A 20065-nucleotide genomic window follows, 5' to 3' on the forward strand; every position below is an offset into this window, starting at 1 on the left:
CTTAAACTCGTGCAAATGCGAGACCTATTGCATTGCAAATGCTTGTTTCTAACATGGGAAAAAAGACACAAAAGTGGCGCAAGGGGCTTGTAAATCTGCCCTGAAGTCTTAGATGAAACTATGGTAACTGTCTCGTTTAAAACTAAGCTATTGCAGTTTGTGCCCGCCTCCTGGTAGGCGCTATTGGCAAATAAAAACTCAAATGGAATTTTTTACCATTTTAAAACTGCGGCCCGTGTCTGATTGACCTCGATAAACAGTGCCTTCTTCAGTCTTTAGACGTGTTTTATGTGCTCTTGTGTAATGAAATGCGTGACTCTATTACAATCCATGGGTATAGTCATTAACCTACAGACCAAGCCCAATATCCTGGGCACTATCGTCAATTATACTCTTCGGTGAGGAATAACGTAAGTAAAAAGTCGTTTGCCTTCCTTTCCGCATTTAAAAGAAAAGGTCTACCATCACCAGCCATGTTCTTTCATCTTTCCATTTTCACCTAGAAACGATAGTACATTATAGCATCAGCCTCTCTCTCGCTGTGGCTTGCATAATTCACAAAATATTCAATTAACATTTTCGACGTTTTATATGTCTGAATTCCGTCTTCTATCTATAGGTGACATAACATCCCAGTATGCGAGGCTGGACTCTGAAATCAATTTACAACCAGAGAGAAGTTCAGACGTGACTCACCTACAACCGTAACGTGCAGCAGATAAGTAAAATAATTATATTTAATTCTCGTGCTTCTACTGTGTTCATATCGGAAGTAGTATGTGCGAGTATCCCATGTGCTGACGTCATCGATCCTGAGGGAACAGTCCCTCTTCGTCACATCTCCCGCCAGCTTGAAGCGGCCTCTGGCTTCCTCACGGATCCCTCTGGTTCTATCATTTGAAGCCACGGCCGGGCCCTCCCAGTCGTCATCTTTAATGAACCAGTATCCGCTGGGGCTCTCTGCTGCCTCCTGCGTCGGCTCGATGGTGAACCAGCAGGGAATGACGACGCACAGGCCTTCCTGAACTGTGACGGTCACCGTCTCGGGCAGGTACAATCTGTAGTAATTATCGTCACAGAGGACCCCTGCGGAGACACGAGGAAAGAGAATTTGAGCAAAGATGAATAAGGGTTTAAAGGTAAAAGCTACAAAACATAAAGCCATATGGACATTCGTGTATTTTTCAGCTGTCTGGACACAGTGAACATTGATAAGATGTTTTAAAAAAAATCAGGGAAACAATTCTTAAAAGTTTTGTTTTTTGAGTGACAAAATGCAGCACAAACTAAAGTCCTCATTTACGGGATTTTGGCGTAGGGTCACCTTGCTGCACTGCTATACGCCAAAGTGAAAGGTCATGAAGTGCAACATATTTAAGCAATACAGTACGTTCCTGTCCTTCCTCAATATGCTGGTGCCTTTTCGGCTGCCTAGCTCCAACGAGGCACCCTTGCACTATGGTGCAACGCACAGTAGCAGCTGGTAATGTCTATCAGTGGTGAGCATGGAATCCAATTCAAAAAGCGCCAGGATGCCCTCTGGGTGACAGGCTTGCGCTTTATAAGTATACTAAATAAAAACAAATAGCTAACAAGTGAGCTGTAATTCCTCTATGGAGTTTGGGGGTCTTCCCACAAGAACAATTTGTAAAATTCAGCCACATTATCTGTACCTAAAGGACACATTTTCTTTTAGAGGCACCATGGTCTTTCAAGATAGGTGGGGAGCACAGACCAGGCACGATTTAACAAGGAGTAATGTAACGCAGGGCAGAAAATAAAGTTACGTCGGTGTTGCATGATGGTGTTGAAAGAGAAGGTGCGTAAGGCCCTTGAGGTTCTGTGAAATGCTGGCAGGCTGGATTTGCTAGCTGACTGGGCCCTGCAGCAGGCAGGTGATCCCAGGGAGGCGCAGTAGAAGAGATTGCCAGCGAGTGTTGTGGCAAAGGCTGCCATGGCTTGTTCCTCACCAGCCTAAAAATACCATTGGAATGGAGTGAGAGATATTGTGGATTCGGGCAGCATGGTGGATGGGCCGTCATGGGCCACGATACCCTACCACCCTGCGCTCTGAGGGAACAGGAAACAGGTAGCCTGAGGTGCTCAGGGATTGCCTCCCCCCGTTCTGACCCGAAGCCTCCAAGATCATCTGCGGCGTCCCACAGGGAACCTCCCTCAGCCCGACACTGTTCAACGTCTACATGGCACCCGTCGCACGCATCGCCCGACATCACAACCTCAACATAATCTCCTACGCCGATGACACGCAACTGATCCTCTCCCTCACCATGGACACCCTCACCACCAAATTCAACCTCCACCAAGGAATGAAGACGGTCGCCGAATGGATGGAGGATAGCTGCCTTAAGCTGCACACAGGCAAGCCGGAGATCATCATCCTCGGGCCCAACCCCTCAGCATGGGACGACTCCTGGTGGCCCGCATCACTAGGGACACCCACCCACATCCACCAACCACGCATGCAACCTGGGAGTCATCCTCAACTCGAAACTCACCATGACCAACAAGTCAGCGCTGTCTCCTCCGCCTATTTCAACACCCCCCATATGCTCCGCAAGATCTACACAAGGAAAACAGTCACCAAGGCCCTAGTCAGCAGCAGACTCGACTACGGAAACGCCCTCTACGCCGGCACCCCGACCAAGCTCATTAACAAACTGCAAAGAATCCAGAATGCCTCTGCACGCCTGATCCTCTACATCCCGTGCCGCGACCACATCACCCCCCACCTGAGGAACCTGCACTGGCTTTCTGTCAACAAAAGAATCTCCTTCAAGCTCATGATCCACGCACACAAGGCACTCCACAAGACCGGCCCAGCCTACCTCAAAAGTTGACTCTCCTTCTACGTACCCAACAGAAACTTCGCTCCACAGACCTCTCCCTGGCTACCGTCCCACGCATCCGTAGAACCACAGCCGGAGGCCGATCCTTCTCCCAGCGCGCCGCCAAGACCTTGAACACCCTCCCCCTTATCCTACCTTTTAGCGCTGGGATACTTACGGGTGACTACGCGCTCTATAAAATTAAATAATAATAATAATAATACGACAAACCGAAGACCTTCTAACCTTCAGGAGACAACTCAAGACCTGGCTGTTCGACCAGTAGCAACAGACTCCCCCTCGCCTCCCTCAGCACATTGGAACCCTTGCGGGTGTGTAGAGTGCTCTACAAATTATTTGATTGATTGATTCCCATTGCCTGCCGCTAGATTTATCAAGCCTGCAGAGGCATTCCCTGGATGTGTCACAGGGAGTGGAGGAGGAGGGGGATCCCAGGCGAGGGATGTGGGCTGAGAGTGATCAGCAGGTAATCGGTGGACACATGGTTAGGCAGAAGGGCAGAGGGGGGTCGGAGGTTCATGACAGGATCAGGGTCGAGTACACCCATAGTTGCCCCATTAATGATGCCAGGAGTCACAGGCAGTATGGAAAATGTTGTTGTGGTTATGGAGCAGAGAGCAAGGTTTGTTGGCCCGCTGTAGGAACTTGCCCCTTTTTACATGGTTACCCCCCCGGCACTTTCTGCCTGACACATGATGCACTTTTGACTTGGTGTGCCCTAGGTCCCTGACAATCAGGGTCCCAGGCCCTGTGTTCTTCACCAAAGCTGTACCTTTGTACCAACAATTGCACAAACCTCTGGCCACAGGTAAGCCCCTTGCAAAAGGTACCATGGGTCCTTGTGACCATAGATGGCCTCTAAGGGCTACAGCACCTATTGTGCCACTCTCAGAGACCAAAGAGCCATGCTGCCCAGGGAGAAGAGAACACCTACCGACTTGCCTACTGCAAAGAAACCTGTGTGTCCAGTAGTTCCCCAGAGCCTGGAAGACCTGCCCTGCTCTCACTTCACAGACTTTGTCTCCCATTATCACTGTATTTGCTCAAGCAAAGACTCATTCACAGAATGTGGATGCAGGCGGCTTTGCGATTCTGGAACCAGCCTGTACCCGACACCCACTCCCCTAGGTCGAGTGGCCCAACAACACAAGGAGGCTCTCCTGTGATCCTTACTTGGGATCTGGTGATCATCAACTTCCTCAAGCATCAAGCTGATGCCTACATTCTCAACCAGAAGTGACCCCCATCCGCCACCGGAGCTAGTAAGAATAACCCAACGTCAAAGGACACCCCTGCACCCGATGCCCCACGACTTTGGGTGGCCCTGCTGATGGTGTATCGTCATCTCCCAAGAACAAAACTTACCTCTCAAGCCAGGGGTTACCTCAAAGAGGCCACCCTGCCCGAGCCTACAGCATCTTGACAGAGTAGGAGATCCTCATTGAAAACCACACATCCCCCAAAGTCGCCTTGGCACACAGCACCCAACCGCTCCTGTGACGCTCGTGGTGTAACTTCTCTGCTGAGTGCTGGCCCCTGCAGTGCTGATATCTAACCCAGGAGCTTTGCTCCCACAGCTGAGTGGCCTGCTCCTAAGCAGTCCCTGACCGAAGGCCCCCATAGCCCCATTGGCTAACATTGGGCCGCTGCACTCTGCATCCGGCCGCCCTAGTGCCGCTGGTGGGCAAATTTGATTGCCTACCTAGACCTTGGGGAACCTTGGTCCTAACACCTACAACTCCCACTCGTAATCATTTACTTACCTGTGAACCCGATAACCATTTTGCTATGCATTTTTGTTCCTAAAATGTTCTGTGTTGAAGAAAAAGTAACTACACTGCAATTCCTTAAAAGTCTTACTTACTGTGTATTGTGAGATCCCTGGGGGGCATCTACGTATATCACCCTGAGTAGTCAATGTAATCTAAAAGTAATCCAAAAGTATTTCAAAAGTAATTACTGTATAATTTAAAATGCTTTTTGAACTAATACCAACCTGTACCGATTGCAAATTTACCCACAACTGCATTTCCTTGTAAAGTCTTGCATTTGAGGGTATATTTTACTTACCTGTGGAAAGTCCAGCTTGGTTATAAAAATAAAACTTTAGTATGCCTTTTTAATACTTACCTAATTGCTCTGGATTCAGTCTCTGAGTGTGTGCGATCAGTCTTGATTGAGTGAATACAATAAATGCTTAACACACCCCTTGGATAAGACTAACTGCTCGCCCATGCTACCACAAAGAGAGCTGTTACTACTTACCTAATTTAGCCTCTGCTATACCTCTGGGGACTCACTGGACTCTGTGCACAATATTTCTTATTTGGGTATAGTATATACACAGAGCCAGCTTCCTACACAGTACGTGAGGATACAGTAGTTTATTTAGTGTAGGATGCAGGTCTTTTTGCTGGAAGGAACAGTATTCAAGGGTCATTCATGGTTGAAAGGTAGAAGTGGATCATAAAGGGAGTGTAGTGTGGATGGTGGATTCATTGTCGACAGTTCTAAGTTAGCATGAGCTTCGCTGCGATGAGGCTGCTATGACATAACAGATGTATTTGTAATGCCCACGATTACCCGTAGGTGTCTTGGCGCTGAATAACAGATGTTTATTGTTACCCAACTCAATGGTACTCATTTTATCGACCTCAGAAGGATGAAAGGCTGAGTGGACCCTGCCGGGATTTGAACCTGTGACAGTAAGGTCGAACACAGGCCCCTGCAATGGATGCAATAGTCCACTGAGCCACAAGACCCGGCCTCACAACACTACATGCCTTTATTTTGCAAGACTTTGTTTGTGCCCTTTTCACATGTGTTATTCTGTTCTGGTCAGTGCCTTTGCACCTAGACATAACATGACACCCAGTTAACCTTCTGAAAGTCATGTGCTTTAAAATTGCAAGCAAAGCATGTTGTTCACACACTTGGAGAGAGACCTTTCCAGAAAGAAGAGCTGTGCTTGTCCTGAGATGTAAACGTTTCATCTAGGCCTTGAGGTATGGGGTCTACTGATAAAGTCCAGAGGTCTTCTTTTCCATAATAAACTATCTTAGCACTAGGAGGGTGGTGAGGCACTGTAGCCCTTTTCTACTATTTTTATCAAATGATATCCAAGTTTGTATTCTATGGAATTGTGACAATGCTTACAATATTGTTTTTATGCATTTTGCTGTTAGTAATGGCACATGCACTGTACAATAGAGCGCGTTAGTTAAAATAAAATGTTTTACTCTGAATACTCTTATTGTGGACAAGTATGAGTGAGTGAGCGAAAGAGTTGTCTTGCTCCCGCGGTTCCTGAGAGAGTCGGGAGTGTTGTGTTCTGGGTTGTCTAATCATTGGTAGCTTCGCTGTTAGTCGGAGAACAAATGAGACACTATTGCTTGTAGGTTTTGGGATTTTAGGCACTGAGGTGATAGGATGGTACACCACTATCTACTGAGGTCCTAGTTTCCTGCGTATAGTTCTGTATATGTAGAGAATCCACGCAACATGGCACAGCCAACGTTTGGTCTGGTTCTTATCTGCAAGACGGTTGAGTAGTGCTTGTGCTTGTCCACAATCCACTCACTTCTGTTTCCGCAAACAGCTGTGACAGTGTAACCTCCTATATTGATGTTTTTTTGTTGTTGTTTTTTGTTTTTTTTCAAATATATTTTTATTGTTTTTTTCCTTTGATACAAGATGCACATATATAGGTTCTTTCAAGCTTGAAGTTTTGAAAAGGTTTCTCTCTATAGTTTTAACCCTTTATTGCGCTGCCACCTTTTAGGTTGTTACTCTTTGTTTTTTGTAATGGCGGTTGATATTCTGCTTCAGAGCCACGCAGACTTCCAGACATATCTTGCTCGATATGGAGTGCCTAATGAGGGTGCAGAGCTCATATTCCTGGTGGAAGCAAACCCAACTTACCACTTCGAAGGGGTGTATTCTTGAGTCGCCTTTCCTGCGGTGGATAGAACGGATGGTCTGTTTCATACATACACCGCCACGGTCCTACCTCATAATTATCAGCCTTATAGAGCTCTTGGAGTTCTTCTTACAGCTTGGCAACACCATATTTGGTTTAATGGCGCCTTTCCTCACCCAGTATCACTGGTCTGTTTAGGTCCTTTATCAATTGATGGGGCCACTTGGCCTGTTTTGTCTGTGTATACCCCACACCCACGTTATTCAACTCTTTAAATTGGGTACATTCCTGTCTTGCACACGTCTTATGCCTGCATAGACCTATTATACAATATGTGACACGCAACGTCCAGGTGGGACCACCGGGCGCTACAGCGCATCCAGCTGGACCTGGTGGTGTGTCTATCAGTCAAGTTATGGTCAATTCGGTAATGGGCAAGTGTTAGGAATGTGATTTCTGGTTGGCCAGGGCATGCGCCTAAGCCAGGCAGAAACAACCATTCTACTCAGGGCAAGGGAGTTACACGCTGAAGATAACCCCTGCTCACCACCTTGGTAGCTTGGCATGAGCAGTCAGGCTTATCCCAGAAGCAATGTGTAAGGCATTTGTGCAACACACACACAGCCGCATCACACTAGGCACACCACAAAAAAACTCCAAACAAGGTTATATAAAAATAGCCTTTGTATTATCCAAAACACATTAGATCATAACCACAGATATACACTGTGCCAACTGGCACTTGGCAATATGCAGAGGGGATTATATACACATGACAGGGCCAATTTGACCACTGTCAGAACCTTTAGAAAGCAATTGTAGCAATTGTAAAACACAACCAGTAACTACTGGTACAATACTGTACTTAGCAATATCACCTGCAATATAAACACATTATGTCTGCATCACATTAGGCATGAGACACATTATGCATAACCATCATAAGCATAAACACATTATGCAATCTCTGTTGGCATAAACACATTATGCCATAGGCATCACAAGCATAAAATCATTATGCAATAGTCATGGTGCATAAATCACATTTTGCAACAATCAGATTAGGCATAAACACATTACGCAATCCTTGTAGAGCCTTACACCCTACCCACGTCACCAAAATGACCCCCTGGCCAACTGGACTTTACCTGGGGCTTAAATGCCCTCTGTCCCAAATGTCAGGGCATAACTGGGGACTTCCACTTGCCCCATGGCTGCCAATGCAGCAAACTAATCTGCGCAATGCGCTAGTGCCGCGGGGTACGTCTCACCCCTTTCTCATCAAGCCAACAAAATGCACTGTGTTGCAGATGCACGCGCTTCTGCGGTGTAGCTGTGAAAACTATCACTGGCACCAACTGTGCCTCCTGAGTCCCACCCCGGGACTCTAGAAACACAATCGCCCCACGATGCAGCTGCCTGCCAACTGGCGGGTCAGCAGAGAAGAAATTGGCATTGGCGCCACGATGACTGGAGAGCCCCACTCTGGGACTCTGGAAAGGGAAAAGGGCCTTCTTGCTGCAGCTGGTCTGCAATTGGTCCCAAAAAGCTTGAAGGCTTAAACCCCACTCACTGAGGCTGTCTCTCGCCATTGGTCCCACAGTCCCTCTGGGTCACCTCTTGGCTCTGCAGCTTGGGTTTGCTCAAACCGGAAAGTTGGCTCTGCAGCGTCTATCCTGCTATGCGCCTTCAGCCTGGCTTCTGCACTGGTGGAACTTTCTTCCCGGGAACCTGAGGTCCCACCCCCAGTCAGGCTCGTCTTGCCTGATTGTCTGGTTTTGGCAGCACGCTGCCCCTAGCCGCCGCACGTTCACAGAGGCACTTTCCCCTGGGCACTCGAAATGCGGGGTAGGATCCCACTCTCCTTCTGGGCTCAGTCCTCTTCCTGGAGGGGGCACAATGTCCTGACCTTGCTTATGAGGTCACTGTGCCTCCTCTCCACTCGGTGCAACTTCTGTTCGGATTCTTGCTAAATAGGCCTGCCCATAGTCAGGCAAAGTCGCCGCCTGACTTCCTGCCCACAATTGGCTACGGAGACATATGGAGCGAGCTCTCCGTCGATCTCCAGAGAGCAGTGCAGCTCCTCGCTCTGACCCTGTCCTCAAGCCCACATCAGGCTTATGAACCCTTCCAGGGTACCGCAATCAGCAGAGGCGCTCGCCACAGCGCCTCAGCTCGGTTGTAGGGGAAAGGGACTGCACTCCCCAGTGCTCTCAAATACTCCCAGAGAGAGCGTCAGTCCTGGTTCAGGACCCTCAGAAGGGAGTTTTCAACCCAAAAATCACACAGGCAGAGCTGGGCCCCGGTAGGCCAGCTCACAAGACCCTCCAGCAGGGAAGTGCACCCTTGTGGCCGCCCCCCCACCCCCAGCACCCATCAGCAGCACAGCTCCAACAGGTTCCCAGGAAGCATCTTTTCATGGGGTCACAGCCATAGCATATATACCCCATTCCCCTATGTTCTGCCCTTGGCACAGGGCTTGGAGGTGGGACCAGCCTGAACTGTTTCTGGGTGGGGGGGGTTTAGAGCACTCTGTTTGCAGGGCTCCTTTTTCCTATTGTCAGGTGGGGGCGTGGTCATCAGACCACCACAAGGGGGGCATAGCCATCATTTACCCAGCCAGACACAGATCTATTCAGGGTCAGGGGACTACTACTCTCACTACTCCAAATGCAGATCTTCCTAATTAGCCTAGCGCTGACTCACCCTGCCCTCCCTGGAGCCACACACACCTCACCAGCCCCTGTCACTCCAGAGCCAGACAGGCAATACACATGATATGATATGATATGATATGATAAATGGGACTTGTAGAGCGCACGTTCACCAGTGGTTTCTTGGCGCTAGAGTGGCAGGGCTGAGTGGTACATTGGATGGCATATTTTCCAACGATTTACAGATCAAGGTGGGAGTGCCTATACCTCTCTCATTGTCTGATCACCATGCAATACCATTTACACATCAGTCCTCAGCATGAAGCACTGTCTTAGCTGGTAAAAGGATGAGGGGGGGAAGAGAAATCGAAGCAGTATTAGTAAGGACGCTCTTGCTAATTATTTTATTAATATTTAGTTTTCTGAGCACTTGGATGCTAATTTATCAGCAGATGACCTTTCTAAATGGTTGGTAGGAGCCATGGATACTTTGGCTCCTGTTACAAAACATCATGTAGCGAGGAAAAAACACTCAGCTCCATTGTACTCGGATAGACTCAGACAACTGAGACAATCTTGCCACAAACAGGAAAGGCTATGGCGCACAGATCTGGTGCCGGCGGGCAGAGAGCTACATAAACAGTGCTTGACGGAATATAAAGCTGCCATTACTGAGAAAAAAAGACTGTACAATTCTGAGGTCACTGAATCAATTAAATCTTCTAGAGAACTTTTTAATGTTATCAACTCTCTTATTTCCCCTCCTGTTGCTGATTTATCTTATTTATCTGATTTCTAACTTTGTGCCAGAACAGCAGACTTTTCCGCACAATAATTACTGATATATATTCCACCTAGGAGGACGATAATGCTGAAATTGCTATATCTGCTCTTACTGAATTTGACACCAATGTTTCAGAAGCCATGGAAGATGTACAGAGGCTTCTCACCTTCCCTTGTATGTCACTTGAAATGATGCATCGCCTGCTAGAAGGAGTCACCTCTGGGTCCCCCTTGAATGGTTGCCCGCTAAAGGTTTTAAAAATAGGTAGTGAAGTTATTGTCCCCCACCTTACCTCAGTACTGAATATGGCTATTTCAGAGGGACACCATCCCACCTCTTGGAAAACCGCTGTGGTCAAACCGCTTTTAAAAAAGCTCTTTCTGGATCCTACGGAATTAAATCTATAGCCTCATTTCCCTGTCAAGATCATGGCAAGGTACCTGAACTCACATCTTAGCTCCTATCTGTTGGACTATTAGCTGCTTGATGGCTTGCAGCAAGGCTTTAGAAGCCATCATTGCACTGAGTCGGCGCTAACGGCGGTTTTTGACAACATCCTGGTCCACGTTGACGCAGTTCATACTACCCTGCTGGTTCTTCTTGACCTTACCGCAGCTTTTGATACCCTGTCTCCTTTTGAGGCTGGTGAAGCGCCTCAAGAAGATAGGAATCGGGGGCGCGCCAATTGAACTGCTTGCCTCTTTTCTTAGTGAGTGGGCACAGATAGTGAAAATGGGCCAATACTACTCGGCTTCAAAAGCTTTGGTATGTGGAGTTCCGCAGGGCTCCTCCTTAAGCCCAAAACTTTTTAATATCTACACCCTCATCGCAGCCACTGATGACATCCGAGCCCTGCTCGACAATGGCGAAACAGCAGCCCTAATCCTCCTGGACCTCTCCGGGGCGTTCGACACTGTCTGCCACCGCACCCTATTGCAACGCCTCAGCAACGTCGGAATCCAAGAGAAAGCACTGGAATGGATCGTCTCCTTCCTCGCCGGAAGGACACAGAGAGTCCACCTCCCCCCGTTCAGATCAGAAGCCACCGAAGTCATCTGCGGTGTACCACAAGGATCGTCACTCAGCAACCCGCTGTTCAACATCTACATGAGCCCCCTTGCGGCCATCGCACGCCAACACAACCTCAACATCATCTCCTACGCCAACGACACCCAGTTGATCCTCTCCCCCACCACTGACCCCGCCACCGCAAGAACCAACCTTCACGAAGGGATGAAAGACGTAGCCGAGTGGATCAGGAAACTGAATTCGGATAAGACGGAAGTCCTCATCCTGGGATCATCGCCATCCACCTGGGACGACTCCTGGTGGCCCCCTGCCCTGGGCAGCGCTCCCAAACCAACGGACCACGCACGCAACCTGGGCTTCATCCTGGACTCCTCCCTCTCCATGACCAGCCAAGTCAACGCCGTCTCCTCGTCATGCTTCAACATCCTACGCATGCTACGGAAGATCTTCCGGTGGATCCCCACCGAAACCAGGAAGACGGTCACCCAGGCCCTCGTCACCAGCCGATTGGACTACGGCAACTCCCTCTACGCTGGAACCACTGCCAAACTCCAGAAAAGTCTTCAGCGGGTTCAGAACGCCTCAGCACGACTCATCCTGGACATCCCCCACGCAGCCACATCTCCGAACACCTAAGAAACCAGCACTGGCTCCCTGTCAACAAAAGAATCACGTTCCGACTCCTCACCCACGCACACAAAGCTCTTCACAACCAAGGACCAAGATACCTCAACGACCGCCTCAACTTCTACACTCCCACCCGCCAGCTTCGATCGACCAGCCGCGCCCTCGCCGCCGTCCCCCGCATCCGAAGAGCCACAACGGGAGGAAGATCCTTCTCCTACCTGGCCGCCAAGACGTGGAGCTCCCTCCCCACCCACCTCCGCCTGACCCAAGACCACCTCGCCTTCAGGAAGCAACTAATAACCTGGCTGTTCCAACAGTAGCAGGTCCCCCTCCACAAGCGCCTTGAGACCCTCCGGGTGAGTAGTGCGCTATACAAATGCTTTGATTGATTGATTGATATCTACATTGCCCCATTAGCCAAGGTCGTGAGAGCCTTTGGATTTTTGGTATTGTCTTATGTTGACGACACACAAATCATGGTGTCCATTACCAACAGCATTAGGAAATCTGCTGTAAATTTCAAAAATTGCATGCAGGCAGTCTCATCCTGGATGGTGGAAAACTATCTTAAACTGAATGGGGGAAAGACCGAAATTTTGATTTTTGGGAACCAACATGACATCTGGTCGAATGACTGGTGGCCTGATACCTTGGGCAGCTGCCAATCCCCTTTACCCCATGGAAAGATTCTGGGGGTTATAGTGGACACATCTTTGTCTCTAAACCTTCAGATTAGCAGAACAGTGTCTGCCTGTTTTGGATCAATCAGGCTTCTTAGAAAAATTTCCCAGTTCCTTTTGTTTGAATCACGAAAACAGGCAGTGGTTGCCTTGATAATGTCCAGATTTGATTATTGTAATGCCCTCTATCTGGGCATTAACAAATGCATGATGCGACGATTGTAGTTAGTGCAGAATGCTGCAGCCCGACCGGTGATGGAATTGCAAAGTACCACTCAGTATCGGCTTCCCTCATCTCGCTGCATTGGCTACCCCTGGATCGAAGAATCCTCTTCAAGACTTTATGCCTGACCCACAACGCCTAGTATGGCCTAGGCCCTGATGCCATTAAAGCGATTTTCCAGCACTGTACCCCGACCAAGCAGCTCAGGTCTGCTAGCAAGAATTTGCTAGTAGTTCTCAGGTATAAAAAGGTTAGGTGGGGGGGCAGGGCCTTTTCCACTGCCGCTGCTAAGTTATGGAACTCTCTCCCTGATGCTTTATCTGGTCGTGGGACTCCTTCTCTTTTCCTCAAGGCTTTGAAAACCTGGCTCTTTACACAGACTTTAGTTTGAGCATTTTATCCAGTTGTACATCAGTCCTCTGTTGCGCCTTGACATCCTTGGGCTAAGTTAGCGCTTCTAAATTCAATATTCATTCATTCATTCATTCATTCACACTTACACCTGGTGTGAGCACCATCATGCCTGTATGACCACAGTTATCTAAGACTTATCACCACTATGCTGGGGTAAACCTCATCTCAGGTGGAAACCAACAAACAGTGATATGCCCACAATATGCTAAGCATTATCACTGTTATTCATGAGCCAGCATTACATCATGGATAGGTGCAATCTGGAAGTGGGTCACCACAATATGCCAAGATGCCAAGAATTATAGCAACAATTGTTCTCAAGTGTTCTATATGAACAGCATGACTTGCATCCAGAAAAATATGAGTTGATGTCTTACGTTTTGAGATATGTTTAAAAAATGTCATGATTTGGTAAATCAGGAAAAAGCATGTGAGTCTGTCAATGACTGCCTTAAAAACTGATAAGGCAGACTAGTACAAGTTCAGTGAGAATCGGTAGCTGGTGCTAATTAGGAGGAGTCTTGTAAGTTCAGTGCAATCTCGGCCTTTCTGTGCCTATTGTGGGGATTTGTGTGACTTCATGGTGTCCTTGGCTACCTGTGCCCATTGCGTGAACTTGTGTGACGTCTGGGATATCTGGGTTGGCCAATCAGAAACACAGGTCTGAATTCAGAGAGACTTAGGTTGTCCAATTGGGGAAACATGTGAATTCAGGAAGGCATGGGCAGAGTATGTCCATAACAGACATGTGAGAGTTCAGGAAGTCCTGGAGTAAATGGAGGGAACTCTCATGAGTTTAGCAGAATGATATCTGTTCTTACATCGTAGGTGCTCACCTGACTCCTGGTCCAGACCCCTACCTGACCTGCTGCTCCAGTGCTGAGGGGGAGCGAGGGGACAACCCCACATTCCCCCTGTTGGCTACTGATAGAGCAAGGATCTGCGCGTAAAGCGACTTGCTTGGACTCAGCCCTCTAGAAATAAACTGCAATACACTAATGAACATATTTTGTCTTACTAACAATGCACCACACAACATTTCTAGTATCAAGGGGAAGCTAACCGTAACTCAAAGGCATTAAAATGGCTGCCGCAGCGGGATTTTCTGCGCATGCATCTGTCACAATCATGTGACATGACGTACTTACTGCTTTGGTGGGAAATCTTTGCTTCTGCGTACTAGAAGGAAACATGGCTGTTCTATGTTCTCATGCGCTAATGCTGGCATTGCGGCTTTTACTAAGTTATTCGTTTTGCATAATCCCTAATGCTGTAGTTAAAATAAAGTAATGGGAATAGAGTAGAAATAAGTGGTATACAGTGTATTCATTTATAAAAGTTTCTAAAACTGTTTCACTTTGACTTTGCTATTAGCTCGTGTTCTAACCAATCGAGTATAATGCTTTTCCAACTTGGGTCCTGAAACTGGGCATGCGCCGAATTCACCCGAGTCTAGAAGCCATGGCATTGAATTCCTGCCAACTCCTGACTTGCTAGAAGATGTTCCTGGGAACTCGACCTCCTGAACCTCCAAGAAGATGACAAATTATTCATTGTAGTACTATTGGAACATTATTTGTCGGGTGAAATAAAAGTGCATGGGAAAATAAATTATTGGGCAGGAACATTGATCTAAATATTGAAGAGCATGACCACATAACTGTGATGCTGGCATTACACTTTAGCTGTGGGTGCTGGTCCTGACCTGCGGTGGTCCTGTTCTGATTCAATTTGGTCCATACTTATCCTGATTCTGGTCTGCACCTGTTCTATCCTGTTGGCACCTGCACTATCGGGGGTCCTATCCTTTATCCCAGCCCGTGGCCAGGGTTGGTCTTCACACCATTCTAGGTAAATACAAAAGTTATGAGGGTATGTCATTGTACTGTTTCGCTCTTCTTACCCTTCCTGTGTTTCAATTCTTAAAGAAAGTTTCATAATATTTCCGCATCATATTTCTTTGATTATACTCTTCTTAATTGAACAAACTTTGACTAATTTAGTATGGTCTCAGACATTCAAGAAACTACTTAGATAAAGCGTTTAAATCTTTCCCGAGTCTGTGGTTATTTTTGTGAGGGCAAATGATTATCTACTACCTATTTTCTTGCTAACTCCCTTGATCCCTTAGGACTCTAGGTACCGGTGACAAGGATTGGTAAGTAAAAGTATAGGTCCTAAGAAGGTTAAATTAATCACTGGTTAAGTGTAGGTTTACCTATTCAAGTGTGTTAGTTTAGGGGCCCAGGTGAGTATGGTAAAATTCTCGGCAGGTGAACCAGCGCTCTATTAGTATTTTTGGTAGCAGAGTAGTAGTTAAGGCTTAGTTAAGATAGGTAGTTAGTGGTGTATTTATTATTTTTAAATTGCATTGATTTTATGTATTAACTAAAACCTGTTTGTATTGTTCTATGTTTCTTTTGGAATCCCCGGGGGCAGAACAGCGGGTGGTAAATAGAAGCCACTTTGCATTGAGATCACTTGCCTAAGGAAGTAAGTGCATGGTTAGGTAAAACTGGAAGCACTGATTAGGGAATTTTCTGTATAAATGTGTAAATAAATGATAACAAAGGAGTTCGCTGGTGAAACTTTGGCCTTTTATCACCTAGAAAGGGTAAGCCCGAAGGAGTAACAGGTTCTCTAATGCTTGTATGAAGAGTAGGCGGAAGGGATCTACTCACAGTGTATGAAGAGTAAGAGGAAGGGATTGCTCGCAGTAAAAGACATCACCTTTCCTCTTAAATTTAGACACTTAGGCACAGTGGCGAATGTTTTTAAGTTGTTAACTAATGAATACTGCATTCAAAAGTGAAAAGAAATAAGTTTACGTATTACCTTGCAAAGGAGGGAGTCAGTTTCGGAGCTGCGCTGACGTCATTCAGAGCCGCACTGTTATTGGTTGAGACAGTGGGTGTGTAGCTGAGGTAATAATTGTAAAGGAGGGGTGAGTGCAGGAGCTTGGGAACTTGTCTCACAAGAAAAGGCGCGCAATCATTGGTCGAAAGTAATTTTAGCTCAAATCACTGATTGGTTCTCGAAAATAAGAAACACGCTGGTATAGGTTAAGCATTTAGTAAACATACTGAGTGTAGCTGCATACTAAATTTATCGGTGCAAAGTATATGTGGCATTTAGATCCAACAGTTATAGTAAATAGACCCAATAGGAGGTACTTAAGTTTTGCGTATGAGCAATACATAGGGGGAAGACCTCATATCATGTATGGAGGAGAAAGGAAAATGTCATTTTTTAAAAATATTATGAATTTCTTCTAAAAGGAAAGAAAGATTAAAACTAGAGAAGGAATTATTATTCCACTACCAAATACGCCCGCATCATAAATGATGATAGAAACGGGCTATCACACATGTGTGTGGTTAGAGAACTGGACAGAGTACACAAAAGATGATGGTGTTTGGTATTTCCAGAACATGGTACCTTAAATGGTAGAGTTTTGTACAATCTGGGAACACCCATGAATGAATTAGATCCCAGACCTAGATTAACTCAGTAAGAAGCATTAGAGGAATGGGAGACTGAGGCTTTCGAGCGAGATAGAACCAGAAGCGACAGAAATTGGAGTACATTTTATTCCAGATTTCCAAAAGAGACAAGAGATAAACAAATGAAGAAATGGAGACAGCATATGTTAGTAGAGGGATTATATCCTGTACGGACTATAGAGGAAGCGTCAGGAACAAATGCACAGAGAAAACGAAAAATGTAATGACTTGTGGTGAGTCAGATGATGACTACTTGGAGGATTTATTAATGAAAAGTACACCACCTTACCATGAAGAAGCGAATAGAGTTAACCTTAGCACCCCGTTTTAAAACCATCTTTGGTTCGGCAAGTAGTGCATGAAACCTCGTTAGAAAAAGTGTTACAGGAAAAGGAACGAGAAGCCATAAATAAAACAGAGAAGTGAATTAATTCAGAACATTTCACAATTAAATATGAGTCCTGAAGCTTTGACCATTCCGGTAACCATAGGTCCTGTTGTTCCATTATATGGAGATAAGCAGTCCTGTCCTAAACCTCCTGTTCTGTCTACACCTGTAGTGCAACCTAGAAAAGAACCCTTGATAATTGATGATTAAGCAAGTGAATGCGCGTCAGTGATTTCCCTAATGGATTTACCTATAAGGGAACTGGTGGATGATTCAGTTAGGAAAAACTCTCCTGGAAGTTCTAGAGAGGTAGGGATGGAAACATCCTTGGGTACAAGAGGTGCTACTGTAGTATCCCCAGAAGAAATAGAGAGATGGTCCAGAGAAATAGAAAAAGCCAAAATCACAGCCAAAGGTATTGGATATATTTGAATTAAGAGCTGAGTTTGAAGAACTGATGGCTGGAAATGTGGTATTAGACAGGTTAAACACTCTCAGTGAGGACAGATTGTTGTTTATATGTCGAAGTATCACTAGAAATACTAAAACATTTCATGAAAAGTTAATGAATTTGGCTTCTGAAATGGGAATTGATATTGGAAAATCTAAAGTCTTACAGAAACCTTACAGAGCTGAATTTTCTGACAAGGATTTAGAAAACATGAATGTGTCAGGACGTAAAATGCAGATCAAGGAGTTACTATCATTATTGCAGAAGTGGGATGATTTAGACAAGTGGAAAGCTAGATGGGCAAAAAAAAGGAGGAAGCCAGAGCGAAAAATACTGCAAATGAATATTTATTAAAAGAAAACCCGAAAAAGTGGAAAGGTTGTGCCCAATAAGAGAAGTGCCCGGAGGAAGTTATGTGCATGTCCCATGGTCGAGACAGGATATTTTGTCATTTACTAACGATTTTCTGAAACTCAGAGAGAAACCTGTACAGTGGTACAGGCAGGTTGAAAGATTTGTAAAAGTCTCAAAAGTGCTGCTAAAAGATTTAGATGGGTTATTTGACATTGTTGTTCCTACAGATCTATGCACAGAATGTAAGATAGTGGTTGATTGACCTAATGATGAGTACCCTAGAGAACCGAAGACAGAGCCCCGTCAGACTGTGGTAAATTCTAATTACCCATGCTTAATTTATGCGGTAAAATCAATAAGAATAACTCAGATAAATAAGAGGCAAAATCCGTGGTATTGAGGTTTACTCAAAAAGGGTTTTATTCCTTAAAAAGGAATTGGGTATTTGGCTCGAGCCAAGGTGGCATACCATTCCGTCACCACACAGGTTCGGGAAGGGACAGACAGACAACATTTTATTGACAGTTATTCATATATATAGTCAATGCATTACAGTAATGGCATATGCAGAAGGCGTAACAGCTGAGAAGAGAGATAAAATGCTCATACGTAACAGAAAAGGCGTTGCAATAGGCGTGCATGAAGGCGTGTACTAGAAACGTCATTTATCATGAAGTCACAAGTAGGTGGATCCATAAGAGAATCCTGCAATGTCAGCAGAAATACATGGCAGAGATGCGCGCACAGCAGTATGACGTGTGGTTGACGTGTAACTGGAGGGTGAAGGGGACTTGACACTTAGCCCTATAAGTGTAGACATAAGTCTGGGATGTCAGATCAACCTAATCCCAAATCGTATCTGATATCTCATGTTTAAGGAACTGTATTATCTGGAAGGGAAAGGTCTCTCGGACGGAGGCTATTCTATACTGGTTGTGAGTGCGTGTATAAGCGTCTACGTGTCTGCATGAGAGGTGAGGGGGCATGGGCCTACCATGGCAACAGAGTCTATGAATTACTTGCACGGAGACAGAAAGGCCGGGCCCGTCGCTCCTGCAGCTGGGAGGATGTTTACTTGAACTACGAGACAGGAATGTATTTTCGAGGAGTGGAGCAGATAATTCGAAGGTTGAATACAGTCTTGGCAGGCAGTAGGCTGAACTAAGCGCCGGGAGCCGCGCAAGGAGTAAGGCAGGGGTCACTGGTACAGAGGCAGCCTGGGCTGAGGCCCTCAGAGTCAGAAGGCAGGGAAAAGAGGCTCGAAGGCAACAATCAGGGCCTACTTCGCCAGAGCTGAAAAACGTGTAAAGTGTACCACAAAAAAGACGTTGGCATAGCATATTTAGAAACTGAATATTCAACCCGTTCATGGCGGGTCTGAAAGAGGACATGTTAAAGATGGACGCAAATGTATTTGCGTCTTCATAGTTGGCACAGGAGGGAAGTTACATGCACTTCAAGCTAGTACATGGAGACGGTGGGGTACGCGTTAGGGAACACAACTTGACCAAAAATTTATATTTCCTCATTCCCTCCTTGTTCCCTACGGACCCTTCATGATACATCGATTCTCATTAATCGATCAATCTGTTCACGTAACATCATTTGCTCTTCTTTCTTCTTTTCGCGGTTTGAATGGGAATTTGAATGCGGAATGCATGATGTGGCGCACAGGCCGCAAATCGCCGGCCCACATTGTATACACAGGCAGCAACTGAATACTATGAGAAGGGCAATGCCTAGGAGGGATAGGATCTTCCATCCCCAAGCGGTTAACGTTGTCCAAAACCAACCGGACCAAGTCCAGGTGCCTGGATTCTGGTGTATCAAACTTGCAATTTTATGAAGACGTGTGATAGCTTTATAAACAGTTGGTGCGTTATCTGGAATGAAAACACAGCAACTTGAACCGATGACCTTACAAGCTCCACCCCTATCTGCCAAGATGACGTCAATCACGAGACGATTTTGAAGAACAACAACCCGCATGGCGGACTGCTCCTCTGTTAAGTTGCCTAGAGCTGAAGTAGTCTCATTCACTACTGCTTCGAGAGTTCTGGTCAATCTGCGTATCAGTTTACTATTAAAAACAGTACCTAAGTAGGGGAAGAAGCCTTTATTGAAATCTGTATATTGCTCCCATGCCGTTTCAGTATAATCGACAAGCGGGAG

At 46.2% G+C, this 20065-nt stretch overlaps 1 protein-coding gene across 2 annotated transcripts in view; it reads right to left on the reverse strand.

Moving 5' to 3' along the window:
* The window catches only part of LOC147701133 (sialic acid-binding Ig-like lectin 13), a 559755-nt gene that overhangs the window by 337346 nt on the left and 202344 nt on the right, over nucleotides 1–20065 (reverse strand). For both annotated transcript variants that reach the window (XM_086929903.1, XM_086929904.1), the window contains exon 3: nucleotides 697–1086. In XM_086929903.1, the coding sequence (XP_086786029.1) occupies nucleotides 697–1086 (390 nt within the window). The remainder of the gene's footprint in view (nucleotides 1–696; nucleotides 1087–20065) is intronic.

This window comes from Lissotriton vulgaris, chromosome 7 (genome assembly GCF_964263255.1).
Source record: "Lissotriton vulgaris chromosome 7, aLisVul1.2, whole genome shotgun sequence".
Lineage (NCBI taxonomy): Eukaryota > Metazoa > Chordata > Amphibia > Caudata > Salamandridae > Lissotriton > Lissotriton vulgaris.